The 20,872-nt window shown below is 39.5% G+C and overlaps 1 protein-coding gene across 1 annotated transcript in view; it reads left to right on the top strand.

Annotated features, from left to right (window-relative positions):
* The window catches only part of LOC122805842 (transmembrane 4 L6 family member 5-like), a 255,117-nt gene extending 242,929 nt beyond the window's left edge, over positions 1 to 12,188 (top strand). The window contains exon 5 of the mRNA XM_044076096.1: positions 12,052 to 12,188. Coding sequence (XP_043932031.1) covers positions 12,052 to 12,063 — 12 coding nt within the window. The 3' untranslated portion in view covers positions 12,064 to 12,188. The remainder of the gene's footprint in view (positions 1 to 12,051) is intronic.
* Positions 12,189 to 20,872: the final 8,684 nt, after the last annotated feature.

Below are 20,872 nucleotides of genomic sequence, written 5' to 3'. Positions count from 1 at the left end.
ATTTCAGCCAGATGTCACAAACAGAGACAATGCCACAACTAGTTTGCATTGTGCATGCATGGATGGAGTCTAATTTGCAGTCTTTGCTGCTATGTTTTTAGAGGTTTAACTGAAGATTTGGTTTTCTATAAAAGAGGTGCATGTGGGATGGATACTGATGGAGGAAGTGGGGAAAGAGTTAAAAGGTCAAAGTTTCATATCTGTGCCACCAGAATGTAATAACTGAATCTAGAAAGAAATGCTGTAATGAACAGCTTTAAATGGTTTACTGGGGGAGAAAAAGATGAAAAGGGTGGTAAGTTTTGAGGATGACAAAAGAGAGGCGAGGGTACTAAGGTTTGATGGAAGTTGCAGGAACAACTGGGTCAGTTATTCTCAAAGTGTAAGTAGCAAAGTGGTGAAAAGATAGAAGATGATGGCAAAGTTTGGAGAAAGATTGCCAGACAGAAGGGCAGTAATGAGATATGTGACTGAAACTTTGGTTAGGACAATGACTGAGATTAAAAGAAAACAGAAAGGCAGCTTGAGTACAAGGCAGGTCACATGGTGACTGCCTGTTTTACTCTTATTGAATCTATTAACTGTTGCTTTGGAGAATTCAATTTGTAAGGTAATATGAATACAAAGAATGAATGAAGTAAAGATTAAGCAAGCAATAATGCCCAACAAGGTATGTGTTATTTTGGAAATAACACTCACCCAGGGGTGTTCTGAGGCCCAACGCTACACGTATACAATGAAAAAACAGCAATCTAGGACCACCACAGCTTCAGATAGAAAAACTTTAACAAAAGGTTAGCGCTTTCATGCCAATAACTCGATACTTCATCAGACAAAGTAGAAAGGAAAAGGAGAACTCTTTATAATACAAGCAATTAATCAATGTAACAATTTGCGCTCTCTTAATAAAGGCTTTAAAGGCAGATAGGCATTAAGTCCAGGACTTCTATGTGCCTGCAACTTCATAATCCATTTACTTTCAGCCATTTCAATAAAACTGTTCAAATCACCACCCCTCTTGTTAACATAAAACCTCTGTAATACTAAAAAACAAAAAGAATGAGCTTTAAAAACTTGAACATGCCTATCAGAGCACTACTGTCATCTTTATTTGTTATATAACCAACATGTTCTAGAATACATTCCTTTAAAGTCCTAATGGTTTTGCCTACATAAAAACAACAGCATTTTGTGCATGAAGCAAGATATATAAGGCGTTTACTAGTGCAATCTGCATAAAACCAAGGGTTAAAAACAAAACCATTAGACGGATGTGTAAATGTTTTAGTATCTGAAATGTGTTGACATGCAGTACAATTCCTGCACATTAAAGTACCCAATCTATCAGAAAGAGATCTGGCACCATTGCTTTTACCATAACAGAGCTGCCTCTTAAGAGACATACCATTCTTAAAAAAAAATGTGGCATAACACCTACAACATCAGAAACAGAATTATCTGAGGTGAGTATGGGCCAGTTCCTACGTATCACCTCACAAATATCCCCAGTATTACTAGTAAAAGTAATTACAGGTCTAACATAATTCCTGTTAGATACTCTAGTCCTAATGCTTTGGTTATCTTTTTTAGAAAAAAATGGTCTGGCTGAACCAGACCTGACTCTTCTCATATTTTCCATAGCTAAATTAACCTCTCTAGCAGAATAACCTCGTACTTGTAATTCTTGTTGCAATGTACCTGAGGCAGTATTTAAAGCCTCATTGCTGTATGTAATCTTGAAGTCCTAAAGACTTGATTCCTAGCTATGTTCTTGAAAACGTGTGCAGGATGCATACTATTGCGATGAAGTAAAGTATTCCTTCTGCAAGTTTTCCTAAACACTGCAGTTTGTAACCCACTAACATCTTTATATAAATGAACATCTGAAAAATCTATACATGTCACATTTGCATTAATAGTAAACTGCAAAAAGCTGGTCATGGACTCAGGGTAACTAACAAATGAATCCAACTCAGAAATAGTCCCATCCCATAAAAAGAAAATATCATTCACAAATCTCCTAAAAAAACTTCAGTTGTGATGAGTATATGTGGACAGAAAAAACAAATTCATCTTCCCAGTTAGCCATAACAAGGTTGGCGTAGCTATTGGCACAAGATATTCCCATAGCCACGCCAACCTTCTTCAAATATATGCACTCCTTGAACATGAAGGCATTGTTCTCCAAGATAATGTCTAAAAATGTACAAATTAAAAAAATTGTGTCATGAGAAAAATCACTATGTCTATGCAAAAATAACCTCACTGCCTCAACACCCTCAGTGTTAGGTATAACTGTGAAAAGCGTATTCACATCAAGTGTAACCAATAAACAATTAGAAACATCATGAACCGAACTATATTCATATAAGTCATGTAAAAAATGCTGTGTATCCCTAAGGATAGTATCTATCTTATTAACTACAGCTCTTAAATTATGCTCTACAAAAATAAACATGGGTTCAGTGATCCACCCATTACCCAAAACAGTGGGTCTTAAGAGTGGGTCACTACTATTCTTATGTACCTTAGGTAACCTATGAATCACAGGTAAAAGAGGGGACTCAACAGTAAAGTAGTTATATAAGTCTGGGTCTATCATCCTATTCATAAGCAAATCATACAATTCATCACATGCACACTGAATCAACCTTTTCAAAGAGACAGGTTGCAATTTCACATCGACACATTCATCAGACAGCATAGTAAACATTTTCTGTATATACGGCACCTTATCAAACACAACAATGCCCCCCCCCCCATCAGCAGGTCTAATTTGAATATTATAATTCTCTCTTAACATTTTCAGGGCATCTCTTTCAGTATTAATCAGATTCACAAAATGCTTATTACAATTAGAACCACGCTCAGCATATAAACTAATAATATCATGTTCACATTTATTCAAAAACAACTCTATAGATGGTAAAAAACTAGGACAGAACACACTAGGTTTCTGATATAAATTAAAACCACTGTCAGCAGAAAAAGTTTTTTAACATGACATTACGAGCAAATAAACGCAGTTGTAACATAATTTCAACAGGATTTGCTTTAAAGGCAGGTATGAAGGAAAGTCCATGGTTCAAAACACTAATCTGCTCAACTGTAAGCCGAACAGAAGAAAGGTTGAAAACTAATGTGTTCTCAGCTGCTTCCAACCCTGTTTCTTGTCCGTTCCTACTTCATAGGATAATTTCTGTTTTCTCTTCTCTTCCTGTGGTAGAAAATCCTTGATGGCCACTGGCAATAATGGAAAAGTAGCTGGTGTCACCACTGGACTTGCTGAATGTTTACGTTTAGCTCCTTGGCTCTCAATTACATCTACAGACGGCTCGGCCACTATCTTAGCCGAAAAAGAGGCCGCTGGGGCTTCTGATGATGTCATCACGCTCAGAGATGGCAAAGAGGTGTGTCTAGCCTCTTGTTCAGAAGATTGACAAGCAGTTTCATTCACAATTACTGAAGGGGCATGTCTGTCAACAACAGAAGCTACATTCAACGTAAAACTCTTGTTTTTATTAAAATTAGGTGTTTAGGTGTTTCACTCAAAATATTACTGTCATCTTTCAGACAAACAAAAATATGGCCTTTACTAAAGTCAGCAAAGTCACAATTCAGTTTTTTTACCCTTCAGTGCTTTCAGTTTATTTTCATAAACCGACACATTAGTAATAATCTCATTCAGTCTCATCATATACAAGTCAGGTACATCTCTCGAAGTAATTTCTTTAAGGAGGACATCAACCTCTTTGGACAAATCATCCTCCATAGTTTTAAAAAAGTTAATCAGTAAGTACTTATAGTTAAAACTAAGCTCTATATTTAGATCCTGCCACTTACACTTACTTAAAGAAATGACTTTGAGAGATGTACCTGACTTGTATATGATGAGACTGGATGAGAATTTTACTAATGAGTCGGTTTATGAAAATAAACTGAAAGCACTGAAGGGTAAAAAATTGAATCGTGACTTTGCTGACTTTAGTAAAGGCCATATTTTTGTTTGGCCGAAAGATGACAGCAATGTTTTGAGTGAAACACCTAATGTTTATAAAAACAAGAGTTTTACATTGAATGTAGCTTCTGTTGTTGACAGACACGCCCCTTCAGTAATTATGAATGAAACTGCTTGTCAATCTTCTGAACAAGAGGCTAAACACACCTCTTTGCCATCTGTGAGCGTGATGATATCATCGGAAGCCCCAGCGGCCTCTGTTTTGGCTGAGATAGTGACCGGGCCATCTGTAGATGCAATTGAGAGCCAAGGAGCTAAACATAAACATTCAGCAAGTCCGGTAGTGACACCAGCTCCTTTTCCATTATTGCCAGTGGCCATCAAGGATTTTCCACCATGGGGAGAGAAGAGGAAATGGGGTTGGAAGCAGCCGAGAACACATTAGTTTTCAACCTTTCTTCTGTTCAGCTTACAGCTGAGCAGGTTAATGTCTTGAACCATGGACTTTCCTTCATACCTGCCTTTAAAGGAGATCCTGTTGAAATTATGTTACAACTGTGTTTATTTGCTTGTAATGTCATGTTAAAAAACATTTTTTCTGCTGACAGTGGTGTTAATTTATATAAGAAACCTAGTGTGTTCTGTCCTGGCTTTTTACCATCTATAGAGTTGTTTTTGAATAAATGTGAACAGGATATTATTAGTTTATATGCTGAACGTGGTTCTAATTGTAACAAGCATTTTGTGAATCTGACTAATACTGAAAGAGATGCCCTGAAAATGTTAAGGGAGAATGATAATATTCAAATTAGACCTGCTGATAAGGGGGGGGGGGCATTGTTGTGTTTGATAAGGTGCCGTATGTACAGAAAATGTTTACTATGCTGTCTGATGAATGTGTCGATGTGAAATTGCAACCTGCCTCTTTGAAAAGGTTGATTCAATATGTACATGATGAATTGTATGATTTGCTTATGAATAGGATGATAGACTCAGACTTATATGACTACTTTACTGTTGAGTCCACTCTTTTACCTGTGATTCATGGGTTATCTAAAGTACATAAGAACAGTAGTGACCCACTCTTAAGACCCATTGTTTCAGGTAATGGGTGAATCACTGAACCCATGTCTATTTTTGTAGAGCATAATTTAAGAGCTGTAGTTAATAAGATAGATACTATCCTTAGGGATACACAGCATTTTTTACATGATTTATATGAATATAGTTCGGTTCATGATGTTTCTATTTGTTTATTGGTTACACTTGATGTGAATACGTTTTTCACAGTTATACCTAACATTGAAAGTGTTGAGGCACTGAGGTTATTTTTGCATAGACACAGTGATTTTTCTCATGACACAATTTTTTTGATTTGTACATTTTTAGACATTATCTTGGAGAACAATGCCTTCATGTTTGAGGAGTGCATATATTTGCAGAAGGTTGGAGTGGCTATGGGCACATCTATTGTCAATAGCTATGCCAACCTTGTTATGGCTAACTGGGAAGATGAATTTGTTTTTTTCTGTCCATATATACTCATCACAACTGAAGTTTTTTTAGGAGATTTGTGGACGATATTTTCTTTTTATGGGATGGGACTATTTCTGAGTTGGATTCATTTGTTAGTTACCTTGAGACCACGACCAGCTTTTTGCAGTTTACTGTTAATGCACATGTGACATGTATAGATTTTTTAGAGGTTCATTTATATAAAGATGTTAGTGGGTTACAAACCGCAGTGTTTAGGAAAACTTGCAGAAGGAATACTTTACTTCATCGCAATAGTATGCATCCTGCACACATTTTCAAGAACATAGCTAGGAATCAAGTCTTTAGGACTTCAAGATTACATACAGCAACGAGGCTTTAAATATTGCCTTAGGTACATTGCAACAAGAATTACAAGTACGAGGTTATTCTGCTAGAGAGGTTAATTTAGCTATGGAAAATGTGAGAGAAGTCAGGTCTGGTTCAGCCAGACCATTGTTTTCTAAAAAAGATAACCATAGCGTTAGGACTAGAGTATCTAACAGGAATTATGTTAGACTGGTAATTACTTTTACTAGTAATACTGGGGATATTTGTGAGGTGATACGTAGGAACTGGCCCATACTCACCTCAGATAATTCTGTTTCTGATGTTGTAGGCGTTATGCCACATTTTTGTTTTAAGAATGGTATGTCTCTTAAGAGGCAGCTCTATTATGGTAAAAGCAATGGTGCCAGATCTCTTTCTGATAGATTGGGTACTTTAATGTGCAGGAATTGTACTGCATGTCAACACATTTCAGATACTAAAACATTTACACATCCATCTAATGGTTTTGTTTTTAATCCTAGGTTTTATGCAGATTGCACTAGTAAACGCCTTATATATCTTGCTTCATGCACAAAATGCTGTTGTTTTTATGTAGGCAAAACCATTAGGACTTTAAAGGAACGTATTCTAGAACATGTTGGTTATATAAGAAATAAAGATGACAGTAGTGCTCTGATACGCATGTTCAAGTTTTTAAAGCTCATTCTTTTTATTTTTTAGTATTACAGAGGTTTAATGTTAACAAGAGGGGTGGTGATTTGAACAGTTTTATTGAAAAGGCTGAAAGTAAATGGATTATGAAGTTGCAGGCACATAGAAGTCCTGGACTTGCCTATCTGCCTTTAAAGCCTTTATTAAGAGAGCGCAAATTGTTACATTGATTAATTGCTTGTATTATAAAGAGTTCTCCTTTTTCTTTGTATTTTGTCTGATGAAGTGCCAAAGTTATTGGCATGAGAGTGCTAACCTTTTATTAACGTTTTTTTCTCTGAAGCTGTGGTGGTCCTAGATTGCTGTTTTTGTCATTGTATGCTGTTTGCCTTGCTGAGATCTTTGCTGCCTTGGTATTATTTTATATTCTATGCTACATGTATACACTCAGATACACAGACAGCAACATGCACACACACACACACGCACACACACAGACACACTTTTTTCTGTTTTGGTTGAGCAATCTCTTTTTCATACATGCATACACACACACACACACACACACACACACACACACACACACACACACACACACACGCTTTATTTTAATTTTTTTTGTCTTTTTTTATTTTATACTTGCTGAACAGCAAAAGCACTGCTTAGCAAGCATAAAATAATTGTGGTTGTTAATTTTCTTCAGTCCGAGCTCCACTGCAGCTTAATGTGCTGCCATGAAGTGTCAGACTCATTTTACAGTGGGCATTACCTGTAGATTAACACCCTGCTGGACAAAGTTCGTCCTCCAGTTAGGGTGCGATCTACAGGTTGCCCATTCTTTAATGGTTCATAATACCACTGAGGTTCTTAGAGCTGTAGTTTTTTTGCCCTTAGAAGAAGTAATAATGCATCCTAGAGAGGCTGAAGCAAGAGTAAGGCTGAAAGGATTTCTGACTGAATTGAAATGTACTGTGTGTAGAAATGAATTAGATATAAATGAAAAGAGAAAGAAATGGTATCTGGAACTCGCATATCTTTCTCTTGTACCAGACAGTTCTGGAGTTAATTGCAGTTGGTGTTCAGCTTTCACCACTGGAAAGTCGAAGATTTAAAGTAAAAACAAATAGCCCTGAATGAGGTGCCAGTAAGACGAGTTTATAAATGTGCATTAATTCTCCCCTGATTGTCCTGGGGATTGGGAAGTTTGGCATAGGATAGGCAGACAGGGCTTATTAAAGGGAGATTATCTGAAGAAAGCTGGCAGCTGGTGGTAGATTTAGGACAGATTGGAGAAAATTGGTATTAAACGTAGTAGAATGGAACTGACAGATGTTAGAAAAACTTCTGATTCACCAATTTATGGGGTTTATAAACAAGATGATGGCACAGATTAATGTCTGGGATAGGTGGATAAATAGGGTAAGAGCATTGCATGAAGAGCCAATTATCAGACTGGCTGTGAGGGGAGTAAGACAGAGAAAAATTAGGTCAGAAAGGATCAGCAGGCAAGATTATCCTCTGTCCTTCTGTAGGTGCCTGAGGTTCTGGCTACAACAGTAATGGGCATTTTAAAAGAGATAGAGGATGGAAAATTTTTTTTTAAATTTATTTGTGACTGATCGTATGTCCTTGATGATGAATGTCGAAGTAGGTCAGCTCTTGATTTTGGATGAGTTTAAATGGTTTGGGGGTAGGGAGGTTTAAAGTACCATAAAATGAAAACAGTACTGGTGCCTTGGGATAACACACAAGGAAAGTGGTAGCTCCCACTGAAGCTGCACAGAGTGAAATATTTAGGAATAAATGTTTACAGCATGCTGAGTTAAACAGTAAAGAACAGTGATTAGTGGAACAAAGAAACAGCAGCATAACTGGACAGGTGGGTAGGAACAAGAAACTTGTTAATGGGGGTGGGAGAGTAGGGATAGTAAAAATGGATATACAAGACATTTAAGGCGCACTATGATGCCATACAGTTCAAAAGGGAAGACAAAGGCAGAGGATCAAGGGGCCATGCCTACCAGATTAAGTAACAAAGTTCAACCTAGACATTAGAAACCAGTTTTGTTCATATAAAGACCAGTGAATAAATGGAACAGGTTACTTGAGCTTGCACTGAACTGTAAGCCCACAAAGTCTTGGGATACATGGTAGTTTAAGAGAATATTATTGGAGGGGCAGCTGAGAGGTATTGCTCCACAAGCAGGACAGCCAGGATAGTTGTTTTTCTGCAGTCACATTTATGTTATCTACTGTATTGATTCCAAATACAGTTAGGGATGGGATTGATCCAGTCTGTTCAGAAGCTTAGGAGTGCTAAATTCATAAGTGTGGTTAAGTGTAAGATTGACTATTATGCTTTTCTGTACCTCGTTGTCAGGTCTCAGATCAGCAAATCAGGTGGACATTCTTGCAGAACATTATAACATGATATGAAAGGCAGTGTAAAAAGACAAAACAAAATAATAACTCCCTCCCAACAAATGACCAAAGGAATCAGGCATTTAGAGTATTTTCATTGTAAGTCAATGTAGAACTAAAATACTAGAGACTGTAATATCATAAAAGGTGGTTTAATTTAAATCTCAGCTCACTGTCTGCATAGATAACCTTCAAAATGTTGGCATGATTTGCTTAGATTTGTTTTAGTTAAAGACTGATGTTTTTCATTAATGTTTTCAGGAATCATATGATTACTTCAGCCATGCTCTTTATAATAGTACTAAGCCACAATAGCTTGTGGTAGACAGTAATATCTTCTGAGATGTTTTCTGAAACAGAAACCTCTTGCATAGTATAACACTTAACACTGTAGCCTTTTGCTGAATCACAATTTTTTTTGGATACAACCCAGTTTTTTCTTCCTTCCACAGTGCTAGCATGATACACAGTCTTTCCATCCAACTAGTTTTTCAGGTGATGGATGCAGGCGATGCAAGCTAAATGCAGCAGACCAGACTTCTTTATTCCCTGCTATAGTCCCTAGCTCATCTTTTAGGATCCACAGCCATTGCCAGGCAAGCTGAGATATGTAACATGTTAGGCATATCTTCTTACCCCAGGGTCTGCTCTCAGAAAGTCAGCCTGCCACACTTCCCATGTGAGGAGACTGCGGATGTCTTCACTAGGTGTTCAAAGTACCTAAAATGAAATCTTTCAACCAGGAGAATCTGTAGCTCTACTTTGAGATCTTCCCTTGTTGTTGAACTCCTCATACTGTCACGAAGAGACAGCCCAGCAACCCTGTAATGGAAGTTCATTTTCACTGTTATACCACAAATTGCAGTTTTTCAGTCAGTACCCAAAGCTTCTAACAACAGAAGATAATGAAGACACCAACTGACCACTAATAGGAAAACTTTGTCCAATAGCTCATCTCTTTTTTTTCACCACCACAGTGTAGCAGAATGTCAGTTGGGGTTCACTTTTGCGCTCATATTCTGATGAATCTCACAATCCTCTGTATCCACACCCATAACAAGACTCCAGAAACAGTTAAATATATATTCATTGGTGGTAGCTGCTCCCCCCTCATGTCTCACTGCAGAAAGCAAGCCACTCTTTTTCAGGAGATAATGATAACCTTTGATTGGAGGTACTGGTTGTCATGCCAGATATTTCACAGCTGTTAGTAAACAGCTTCTTTGCATTCTGAAGAGCACATTTTAAATCTATGAAGCTATCAACTTCAAAAAGCAAAGATGCAGCCCATGTCACCAAAGTAGATACTCTCCAAACTTTAGCAGTAGCTTGCTACCTTAATATCTTGTCTAAGAAAATCAGGAACAGGAGAGGAGACACAATAAAAGTGTGGGAGGATCCTATATCCACCTGATACATATTTGTCAATGCCAAGAATGCACTAGGGGAAAACTCTCATAAGCCCTCCAGCATCTGTACAAACAGTTTTCTACACTCATAATGAAATCTTCCTGAAACAGAGGCTGTGCTATTGGATAATGTCTCCTATATAACATCTTGGTGTATGTTTATCCAAGAAGGCTAAAGAGCATGATCCCTATTTAAATGGAACCTACTGCTTCTAAAAATGGTGACCACTACCTAATTTTTATTAATCCAGAGCAGTACTGTTTCAAGCTTCAGTACAGTTGTCAAAATGCAAATTAATTACGTCCAGTACCTACACCATTTGCATGCCAGTATAAAAATGTTTAATTGCCATGATGACCTCATCTACAGAAAGAGCCAATCTCACCAGTTATTTCTAGCACAGCCTCCTCAATGGAGTGTTTTCCACCAAGTTTTGGACATTCTCAAAATTTTCCTGCATTCTCCCAAGAATGCTTCCACTGAAACTCTGTATTTCTTTACTGCTGCTGAAAACAACAAAGGCAGTGACTTGCAGCCCCTAAATCATTGTTTGGTTTACTAGAGCCTCTATGCCTTGCCATGCTTCTCCTACAAGCAGGCTGTCACTTCACTGATTACCTCATTTGCTATCATCCTGTGATGTTGGTAGACTTCACTTCAAATCAACAAACCTCCCCTCAGTAAAATAATACTTTAAAGAAGGCCTCTTTCTTTAAACTGACAGCTTCCATCACCGCTGATGTCTAGTAACAGATCCTGGGGTTACTGTCAAGGCAAGCACTGATCTGTTATCTGTAGTAAATGTTTGGCAACTGAGTTTGTAGCTAAGTTTATACTTTCCAAAGACATTTTGATATCTATATGAGATCCTTTGTTTTTCACTTTCATTATTTGTTTGCAGATAGTTTAATGCTGACAGGCTAAAACTGGAAGGATCTCACAAACAGCTACTTCACTTCTTTCTGTTAGTGATATTTCAGAAGTTTGAGTGGAGTTGTATGTTGCTAGTAATACTGAAAATAACCTCAGAGAATTGTTTATTAAACTGTTTTATATTATCCACATGGGACTATACAGTGAAAGATGCAGTGACCTGAAGATGAGGCCTGATGGATGCACTCCCCCAACCAGTAGCTGGTTAAGTCATCAACTGAATATCTTGGGACTAGAAAGGAAGTAGTTTTAGGTTTTGGAAGTGGCAATTTGTCTTGTAGGATTGCTGCATTGTATTTATTCCTTGGTAGTCTATGGACTAAAAAGATTGTGTATTGCATCCCTATTTGTGGTTGATCCATGTTTATCCTTCTTTTTTATCATCACAATATCGGAGGAGGTTACCCACTTGTAACAGGCTCTTTTTACCCTCCTGGTCTTATGGGAGGAGTAGTAAAGAGTGTGGTATTTTTACATAAATGATGAGGAAATCAATGTGTGTGACCAGTGGTAAATAATTTACCAAACGGTGTCCAGTCCACTACTAAAAAGAGCCTATTAACAGGGTTCTCTATCAGATATGAATTGGATGCTTGCAGAGCACCCCCCTTCCAGTAGGCTGTGCATTTCCCAACAGTAGGACAGCCATTTGTTCCTATAAAAAGTCCTTTGTGGTCACTATTTTCTTTTTCAGTACAAGTTGTATGTCTCAAATACTGTAGGAATGTGCTGCTATACAAATCACACAGCGCTTATGAAAATGAGACCAGGGCATTGAGGTGCAACAGTTATGAAGTAAACATTTCAAGAAACATGCATAACTGACTGCCGTTTTTCTTTCTATCTCTTTACAGCGTGCCGTTTAAAGCAATGCAACACTGAAGAGCTGTGGTTTTCACTTTAGCATCTTACCAACTGTTTTGATCTAAACATGTATCAGATGACTTCTAGAAGAGGTTCTTCCATTCTTTTAAATAAATAAATAAACTTGTGAAATGTTTTATTCTTTTACATCTGCAGCATCAAAGAAGAAATGTACTGATCTTGTACACCATTATTCTGGCATTTATGTTTATATGTAATCTTTTTATAAAACATTATTTTTTTTTGTAGGAGTAGGTGGGTAGACAAACTTAAGTGCTTGGAATATTCAGAGATGATGTAAAGATACTCTCTTTTATGTAAAGAGAGGTGAAGCAATGGATGACTAATAAAAATAAGTAGCTGGCACAGTTCATCATTAGTTTCACATACTGCATTATGTTTGCTCACCTACCTAAAAGGTTACATGTTTGGAGAATAATAATTCTAGGGCAAGGCTGTCTCCTCACAGCCAGATGATAGATGCCCTCAAGTCTGTGGTGTTAGAAAGTTTCTTTGTGATCTTCTGATTGAGAAAAGGAGAAACTAATAGATAGGTTTGATTATCATATTCCCCTTCCAGTGGTGCATTAAGAGATTCAAAAGCAGGTAGGACCTAGAAGATTGTGCTGTAGTTTTTGATCCCATTTGAAGTCTTTCTGGAGTACTTTATACCAGATAAGAAAAATACCATTTTATTTGCATACAGCTCTGTGTTTGTTTCTTAAAAGTAACTGTTTAAGTCAGAGCACATGTTTTATTCTTGTTTTATGTTTTACCATTTGCAGTATTGTTCTATTGCACAAGATTTGTTTTTGTTAGCTCAGTCAGAGTATCCTTCAACTGCTGAGAATATTGACAGCATACTCAAACAAGAGAATCTTTAAAGACTTGTGCATACCTGACCAAATTCACATTATCAGCAGGCTTTAAAATACACTCTTTATTGTCCCTTAAAATGACTAAAGTAACGTGTCATATGAAAGAACAGGGAATATAAATTACTATGGGTTGGCACGCAAGGCAGAGCATTCTATTACTTAAAAGCTAATGAAGTGTGCCTTATGGCATGACATATTACATCCATGCAAGCCAGGGCACTAGTCCTGCATATTGCAATAGCCAGATCTAACACGATGCCCAGTGGATACACTTTTTGCAACCAGGTCAACAGATCATTTTGTCATCCAGGGCAAGAAGGCAGATGGCAGACATCTTTCCTTGGCACAGGAAGTGAGGTTCACTTCCCACAATTCATCCTCATCATCATGTAAGATATGTAGAACCCCCACCCTGGTGTCTACTGCCACTCGATCATTCTTCTTCCACCTTCTAACATATCCATAGTTTCTAAGGTCAACACTTCCCATACGTTTCATTACAGGTGCCCTCTAGACCATTCCCAGTAACTACTGCCATCCCTTTAATATCAGGCAATATGTTAATTCTAGCTCCCTTCACAGGTCTTGGTCTGGTGTAAGGTCTGATAGCAATGCCATCATGGCATTGATATCTGTCACTTCTGAATGAGGACATGCATGAACTCATTTTAAAACCATCACATGACAGCCAAGTGTGGTGATCTAAAGATGGTTGAAGTGCTGCTGGGTATTATATCAAACTGGCATGAGACTGGAGAAGAGCTGAGTATGGTTTAGGGTAAGTATAATTTTCAGGAACAGCCACTCTCACTGAAGAATGTCAGAGGTCATGGACTCACCACTAGACATCTTGAAATTTCTAAGTAATTTGCTTGGTAACAGGAAAGATGAGAAGGGATGGTGTGAAAGTTGAACACTTTACATTGGCACTGCTGTTTTTAATGCAGTCAGTACCATTTTGATGTGTCATTTAGAACTTGCTGCAATGTGCAGAGTATGTCATTACATCAGCTGCCCACTTATGCATCCTATGGGTAGATCCCATCTATAGGATGTAGCTTCAGTACAACATTGTAGTGCTGCTTGTTGTTAGGTGTTAGGTATACAAAATAAACTGAACCCATAGCCCATGATCTCATGAGACATCATGATTAGCCCCAAAACAAAAATATTACTCCTGGAGAAAAAAATAAAAAACTAAGTAAGCCTTACATAAATGGCTTGGTTACATAAAAGAATAACTCGTGGTTACTCAGCCTAACCAACCACCAGACAAAATAATCTGAAGATGGTGTATCATAATATGTGTGTGTGTGTGTGTGTGTGTGTGTGTGTGTGTGTGTGTGTGTGTGTGTGTGTGTGTGTGTGTGTGTGTGTGTGTGTGTATGTGTGTGTCTATCTGTGTGATAATGTGAGGTAGTGCCAGCATAGCTAGTTGGAGTTTTGTAAAGAATTATATGTCATTTGTACATCAAACTGGTTTATACAGGTGCTTGTGTTGAAAATATATTTGTAAAGTTGCTTGGGTTAAAAATGTACCAATAGTGGGTCCTGCTGGACAGAAAAGAAATACACCAGTGTGTCAGACTGTATTGTAACTGTTGAAATGAATATATTGTAACAGAGGATACTGGAAGAGCAGAGGTTAATCTCAGTCCAGCTAACTTTGAAAATAGTCTGAAATTAAGTTACCTGGTTTAGGCCATAAAGATTGTATCTCACAGGTCTGATTGCAGTTGGAGACAAATGTCTGTGAGAAGCCTGGCTTAGTAGCTCTGTAGGAAGAGTGGAAGTGTTAAAATTGTTTTACAGCTTCCAAATGCTGTAACACATCTTAGCAAATCTCTATGTGTGTGCATGTTGACACGTGTGCAAGATTCTGCTTTGTGATGTCCTTCTGTAATCCAGCACTGAAATAATATTTTAATACTAGATGAGATAGAAGTCTCAGGGCAGTCTGTTTTTAAAATCTGACAAGAAGGACCACTCACCTATATCATCTTGCCTTACTCTAGTAAGTGAACTAGGGAACAGTAATTCTTTAATCAGCCAGAAAAATATAGTGAGATTAGTTAAGTATTGTTTTTCTCTAGCTGTGTGAAACTTTCCCTCTGTGTTATTTTTAATATTTCCTGTGTCTGAAACTCTGATATTTATTGTAAATAGATTTCAGTATGTTCATGTTCTTTTATTTTTTATTATTAAATATATTTAAACTTTTTATTGTGGCTGTTTTTTTAGAAAATATTTTAACCTTTGAGAATATTTATATTTATTGGTGACACTGTGGCCGCTCCTGAAAATCTTGCTGTTTGGTCAACATAACCATTGGTATTAGTATTAATTTCATGCAGTATAATTAGATACCCTGTTAAGAGCCTTCGAGTAACTGGCTGTTGGCAGTGAATCTACCTTATTAGTCTGGGCAGATCTGTGTCAGCTTTTCCCAGGAGTGTGTGTGTGTGTGTGTGTGTGTGTGTGTGTGTGTGTGTGTGTGTGTGTGTGTGTGTGTGTGTGTGAGTTAGTGTGTGTGAGTTAGTGTGTGTGAGTTAGTGTGTGTTAGTGTGTGTGTGAGTGTGTCTTAGTGTGTGTGTTAGTTACTTGGAACAGGGACACAGAGCTCCTTAGTGGTAAGTGTGAATTCTTATTTGGGGTCTGAAGAGAAAGAGATAGTCCAGTCCCAGGACTGAAGTGTGTTTCTTGTGTGCTCTTAAGGGAAATTTTGCTTGGTGCAGAGAGCTGCATCTGAAAATACTGTGTGTCTATTTCTCTCAAAGTGAACATTTCCCACCAGTGTCTGTGGTGAGGATTGAGACTCCTTGATCACTGACACAGAGAAGAGATGTCATATATTGGTGGCAGCAGTGGGATATTAATTGAACTTCTGTAGCCTATACACAGTTGTCACTGAAGGTCTGTGTACTCTTAGAAGTCACAAGGTAAACATACAGAGCTTCCTTTTCACAATAGTTTTACGTATTTTTTGTTAGTTTGGTTTAGTCAGGAAAAGCAGGCAAAGATGTCAGCAGATTATTATGGCAAGCTGACAAAAAAGCAGTTGGCCAAGGTGTGTGAAGCCATAGGACTACTGCATGCCAACCTGACTAAATAGGAAATGATTTCAGCCTTAATCACAGCTGCAGCATGGACCAGCAACCAGGAAGACAACCAGTCTGTTGATGGGGATGTGCAGCCCTCAGAAACAGGACAGTTTACCTTTTCCTCAGAGAATTTAAAAATTCATCTGGAGTTAAAGAGACTTGAACTCGAGGCCAAATGTTTGAAATTAGAATCAGAGGATAGACTGCGGAAGGCAAGACATATGGAATTAGAATCAGCAGAGAGACTGAGGTGCTTGAAGGCTGAAGACTGAGGTGTTTGAAGGCTGAAGACAATAAGACACTGCAGCATTTGGAGGCCAACGAAAATGAAAAATATTGGCAACATGAGAGGGAGATGCTGACCCTTTGTCAGGGACATGGAGGTATTGGGGAAGGGAATAACTGAACCCCAGAAGCAATGAAGGTCAGTAAATTTCTTCCACAGTTTACAGTTTATAGTTTTATCACTGTATTTGAAAGAGTATGTAAACACTATAATGCTGACCAAGGGAGCTGGGTATGGTTCCTGACCACCTTACTCCATGGCAAAGCTGTAACTGCTGTTTCTAAATTGTCTGATACTGACTGTTTAAACTATGATAATGTTTATTGGAATGTTTTAAGTTAGTACCTAAAGCTTACAGAAAAAAGTTTCATGAGCATAGAGAGTGTATGTGATTATATTGCTGAGTTAGGCATTTATTTCCATAGGTAGATGAGTGGGTGTCAGGTCACCACTTTTGAAAGGCTGGCAGAGCTTTTGGTGAGGGAAAAAGTCCTTAGCCCTTTGCCTGAGGACATGAGAATCTGGTTGCCAGACCAGGAGTATAACTCTGCAGATGAGCTGAGGAGAAAAGGGGATCTCTACTTAGCAAGGAGGGAACCATTGCAAAAGAAGGCAATATCCTGTGCTGCACATGGATATAAGGGAACCTATGGTGGGCAGCCTAAACCACCCCAACAGAGTCCACTAGCAACAGGTGAAACCACTAGTTAAGGTACACAGCCAGGATGAAGGGTTAGATTTTTAAATGTAACCAGTTGGGCCATGTAATGTACAGCTGTCCACTGAAGCAAGGTGGAGAACAAAAGATGAGGGAGCTATCAAGTGGTAACAGAATGCAAGTAATACGTTGTCTGGAAAAATACAGGGGTACCAAACTATCACTGGCGTATATAACCTATCTTAGTGGATGGAAAATAGGCTACTGTTAGGAGAGACACAACCTCTGACATTACCATTGTAAAGCCTGCAATAGTTAAAGGGGAGCAGTACTTGCTTGGGACATTCCACACCAGCCAGAACTTTAGGAGGGACCCCATTCCAAATACCTTTGGCCAGGGTTCACCTTGACTGGGAGGGTGGAAAATGAAGCAAGCATGTGGGTGTGTTTGAGGATATCCCTGCACATGTATTGATAGGGAATAATTTTGATAATGCAGTACCTTGTGTGCATGCAGTGACACACAGTCAGGCTTGAAGATAGGGATGTGGTTATAGTTGCCTGGGGGAGAACCAGACAGACCCCACACCTGAAGCTGTGGCTGGTGATCTGGCTATTTCAGGGATGGAGCTACCCTGTAGCAGTTAGCCTGAAGATGAGCCACAGCTGCTGGTAGGTACTAATATTCCCTTGAACAGGGTGACTGCAAGGGCAGAGGTGAGTAGTAGTACCCAGGCTGACAGTGAGACACCGCTGTCAGAAGATACCAGACTTCCTATGAAACAGGAGGTGGGAAAGGTCACAAAGGTAGAGTTGAGACAGGCTCAGGTCTCAGACCCTACATTAAGAGGCTTGAGGGAGGTAGCTAAGGAGGCACCTGAGTCTGAAGGAAAGGGGAAGTCTGTGTACTGGAACAAAGGGTTACTGTACAGAGAGTGGACCCCTGAGGGAGGGCTAGAGGGTGAGGTAATAGAGTGGTTGGTGGTGCCCAGAGCCTACTGTCTGGTGCTTCTAGCCATAGCCCATGACATTCCTTTTGCAGGTCATATGGGCATAAAGCATACAAAGAGACATAATATACAGAACTTTTATTGGCTTCGGATTGCAAGCAATGTAGCAGGGTACTGAAGGACCTGTGAGCAGTGCCAAAAAGTAGCCAAGGCAAGAGACAAGATCAAAGCTCCTTTGATGCCTTTGCTGTGATTAAGGAACCATTTCTGAGGGTAGATATGGATATTGTGGGATCTCTGAGTACCCCAAGTTCCACAGGGAAGAAGTATATACTTGTGGTAGTAGATTATGCCACTAGATACCCTGAGGTGGTAGATCTGTCCTCCATTGAGGCAGAGAAGGTAGCAATTGCTTTGTTAGAGATTTTCAGTAGGGTAGGTTTCCTGAGAGAAAGGCTGACTGACAGAGGTGCCATTTACATGTCAGACCTGCCAGCTTCTCTGTGGGAATGCTTTGGGGTGAAGTACCTAAAGACCACCCCCTACCACCCTCAGACTAATGGTCTTGTGGAGAGATTAAATTCTACACTAAAGATCATGCTATGGGCACTTGCAAACCAGTTTAAGAGAGAGAGTGGGACAAATATTTGCTCCATATGTTGTTTGCATACAGAGAGGTACCCCAGGAATCCACAGGTTTTTCATCCTTTGAGTTGCTATATGGACATTGGGTGAGGGGGCTTTTGAATTTGATTTGTGATGAGTGGGCGAGTGAGTGTGACTCTCACAAGGAGTCGGTTGTGGCTTATGTCCTAAACCTCAGGATAAGGCTTAGGGAGCTCATGGGATTGGCCCAGGAGAACCTGGTAGTAGCCCAACTGCAGAGAAAGTTCTGGTATGACAGGAGTGCCTGAGCCCGACAGTATGTTGTGGGACAGCAGGTTATGGTGCTCATTCCTGTCAGACACAATAAGCTGCAAGCAGCTTGGGAAAGACCCTCTGAAGTGGTAAGTAAGGCCAGTGATGTTAACTACATGGTAAACCTGCTAGGCAGGAGGCAGGGACACAAATTGCACAATGTTAACATGATGAAGCCTTACCATGATAAGGAGGCCCTTGTGCTGTGTGACTGACATCTCAGTGCAAGGGGTAGCAAAGCCCAAGAGGCTATCCCCTACCCAGGTTTGAGAAATCCTAACAGTGTTACAGGGGTTTGGGGGCATGTTCACTTAACAATCTGGGTGCACTCACCTGGTACAGCATCATATGGATACAGACCCCTAAAGGCCTATCAAGCAGGCCCCTTACATGGTGCCTGAGCAAGTCAGACAGACTCTGAGGGAGGATACACAGGAAATGTTAGAACTGGGGGTAATCCAGGGATCCAGCAGTCCCTGGGCCTCCCCAGTAGTGCTGGTACCAAAGAAAGATGGCAGCAGCAGGTTCTGTGTGGACTACAGAAAACTAAATAATCACACAGAGTCAGATGCTTACCCCATGACTAGGACAGATGAAGCCTTACAGCAGCTGGGTGGGGCTAAGTATCTGACCACTCTTGATCTGACTAAAGGCTTGCAGTTGCCTTTGACTCTCACCACTAGAGAGGTCAGCTTTTGTGACTCCTTTCAGTTTATATGAGTTCACGAAGATGCCCTTTGGGATGAAAAATGCCACAACAATCTTCCAGAGGCTGGTAGATCTTATCCTAGTAGAAGCAGGAGATTATGTTCTTGCTTACCTAGATGATATTGCTATCTAAAGCCATTCCTGGTATGAGCACCTTCAGCATGTCAGGGAGGTCCTGGGCAGACTGCAAAGGGCAGGGTTGACCATTAAGCCCAGTAAGTGTCAGGTGTGTATGGCAGATGTCTCCTACCTGGAACATAGAGTTGGAGTGGTAAGATCAGGCCAGAACATGCCAAAGAGAAAGCTATTCAGGCATGGCCTGCCCCTGTTACCAAAAATCAGGTGAGGGCATTCTTGGGGACAGTGGGGTACCACAGAAATTCGTTCCTAATTATAGTACAATAGCTGCTCCCCTCACAGGACAAGGAAAAAACAGACCAGTGTGGACCCCACCCTGTGATCAGACATTCCAAATGCTTAAAGGGGTTTGGGAGGATCCCCTGCATTAGCCAGTCTGGATTACAGCAAAGAATTTGTTGTGCAGGTGGGTGCTTCAATCCATGGGGTGGGGGCTATACTCAGCCAGGTTTTCTCAGAGGGAAAACAGCACCCAGTTGGATATCTCAGCTGTAGGCTCAAACCTAGGGAGGAATATTATGCAGCTGTAGAAAAAGAATGTCTAGCCATAGTATGGGCACTGCAGAAATTTCAGCCCTATCTGTAAAGATGGAAATTCACTGTGGGTACAGACCTCAATCCCTTAACATGGCAACATCAAGCCAGCCAGCAAAATACCAAGTTATTAAGATGGAGCTTAGGGTTGCAGGCATATGATATGACAGTGCAGCACTATTGTGGGGTCATCAATGCCAATGTAGATGGGCTCTCAAGACAGGGTATGAGTTAATGTGTTCCTAGACAGGTTCATGTCTTGTCCAGCTAGCTTGAATCTTCAAAGGGGGGAGAGATATGATGATGTGAGGTAGTGCCAGCATAGCTAGCTGGAGTTTTGTAAAGAATTATATGTCATTTTATATATCAAACTGATTTGTACATGTATTTGTACTGTAAATGTATTTGTAAAGTTGTTTGTGTTAAAAATGTACCAACGGTGGGCCCTGCTGGACAGAAAGGAAATGCACCTGTATTCCAGACTGTATTGTAATGGTTGAAATGAATATATTCTAACAGAGGATACTGGAAGAGAAGAAGTTAATCTTAATCCAGCTAACTTTGAAAAATAGTCTGAAATTAAATTATCTGGTTTAGGCCATAAAGATTGTGTCTCATAGGTCTGACTGCAGCCAGAGAC

This window comes from Protopterus annectens, chromosome 7.part0, assembly GCF_019279795.1.
Source record: "Protopterus annectens isolate FY-2018-M chromosome 7.part0, PAN1.0, whole genome shotgun sequence".
NCBI lineage: Eukaryota > Metazoa > Chordata > Ceratodontiformes > Protopteridae > Protopterus > Protopterus annectens.
This window is presented reverse-complemented; position numbering and strand designations above follow the sequence as displayed.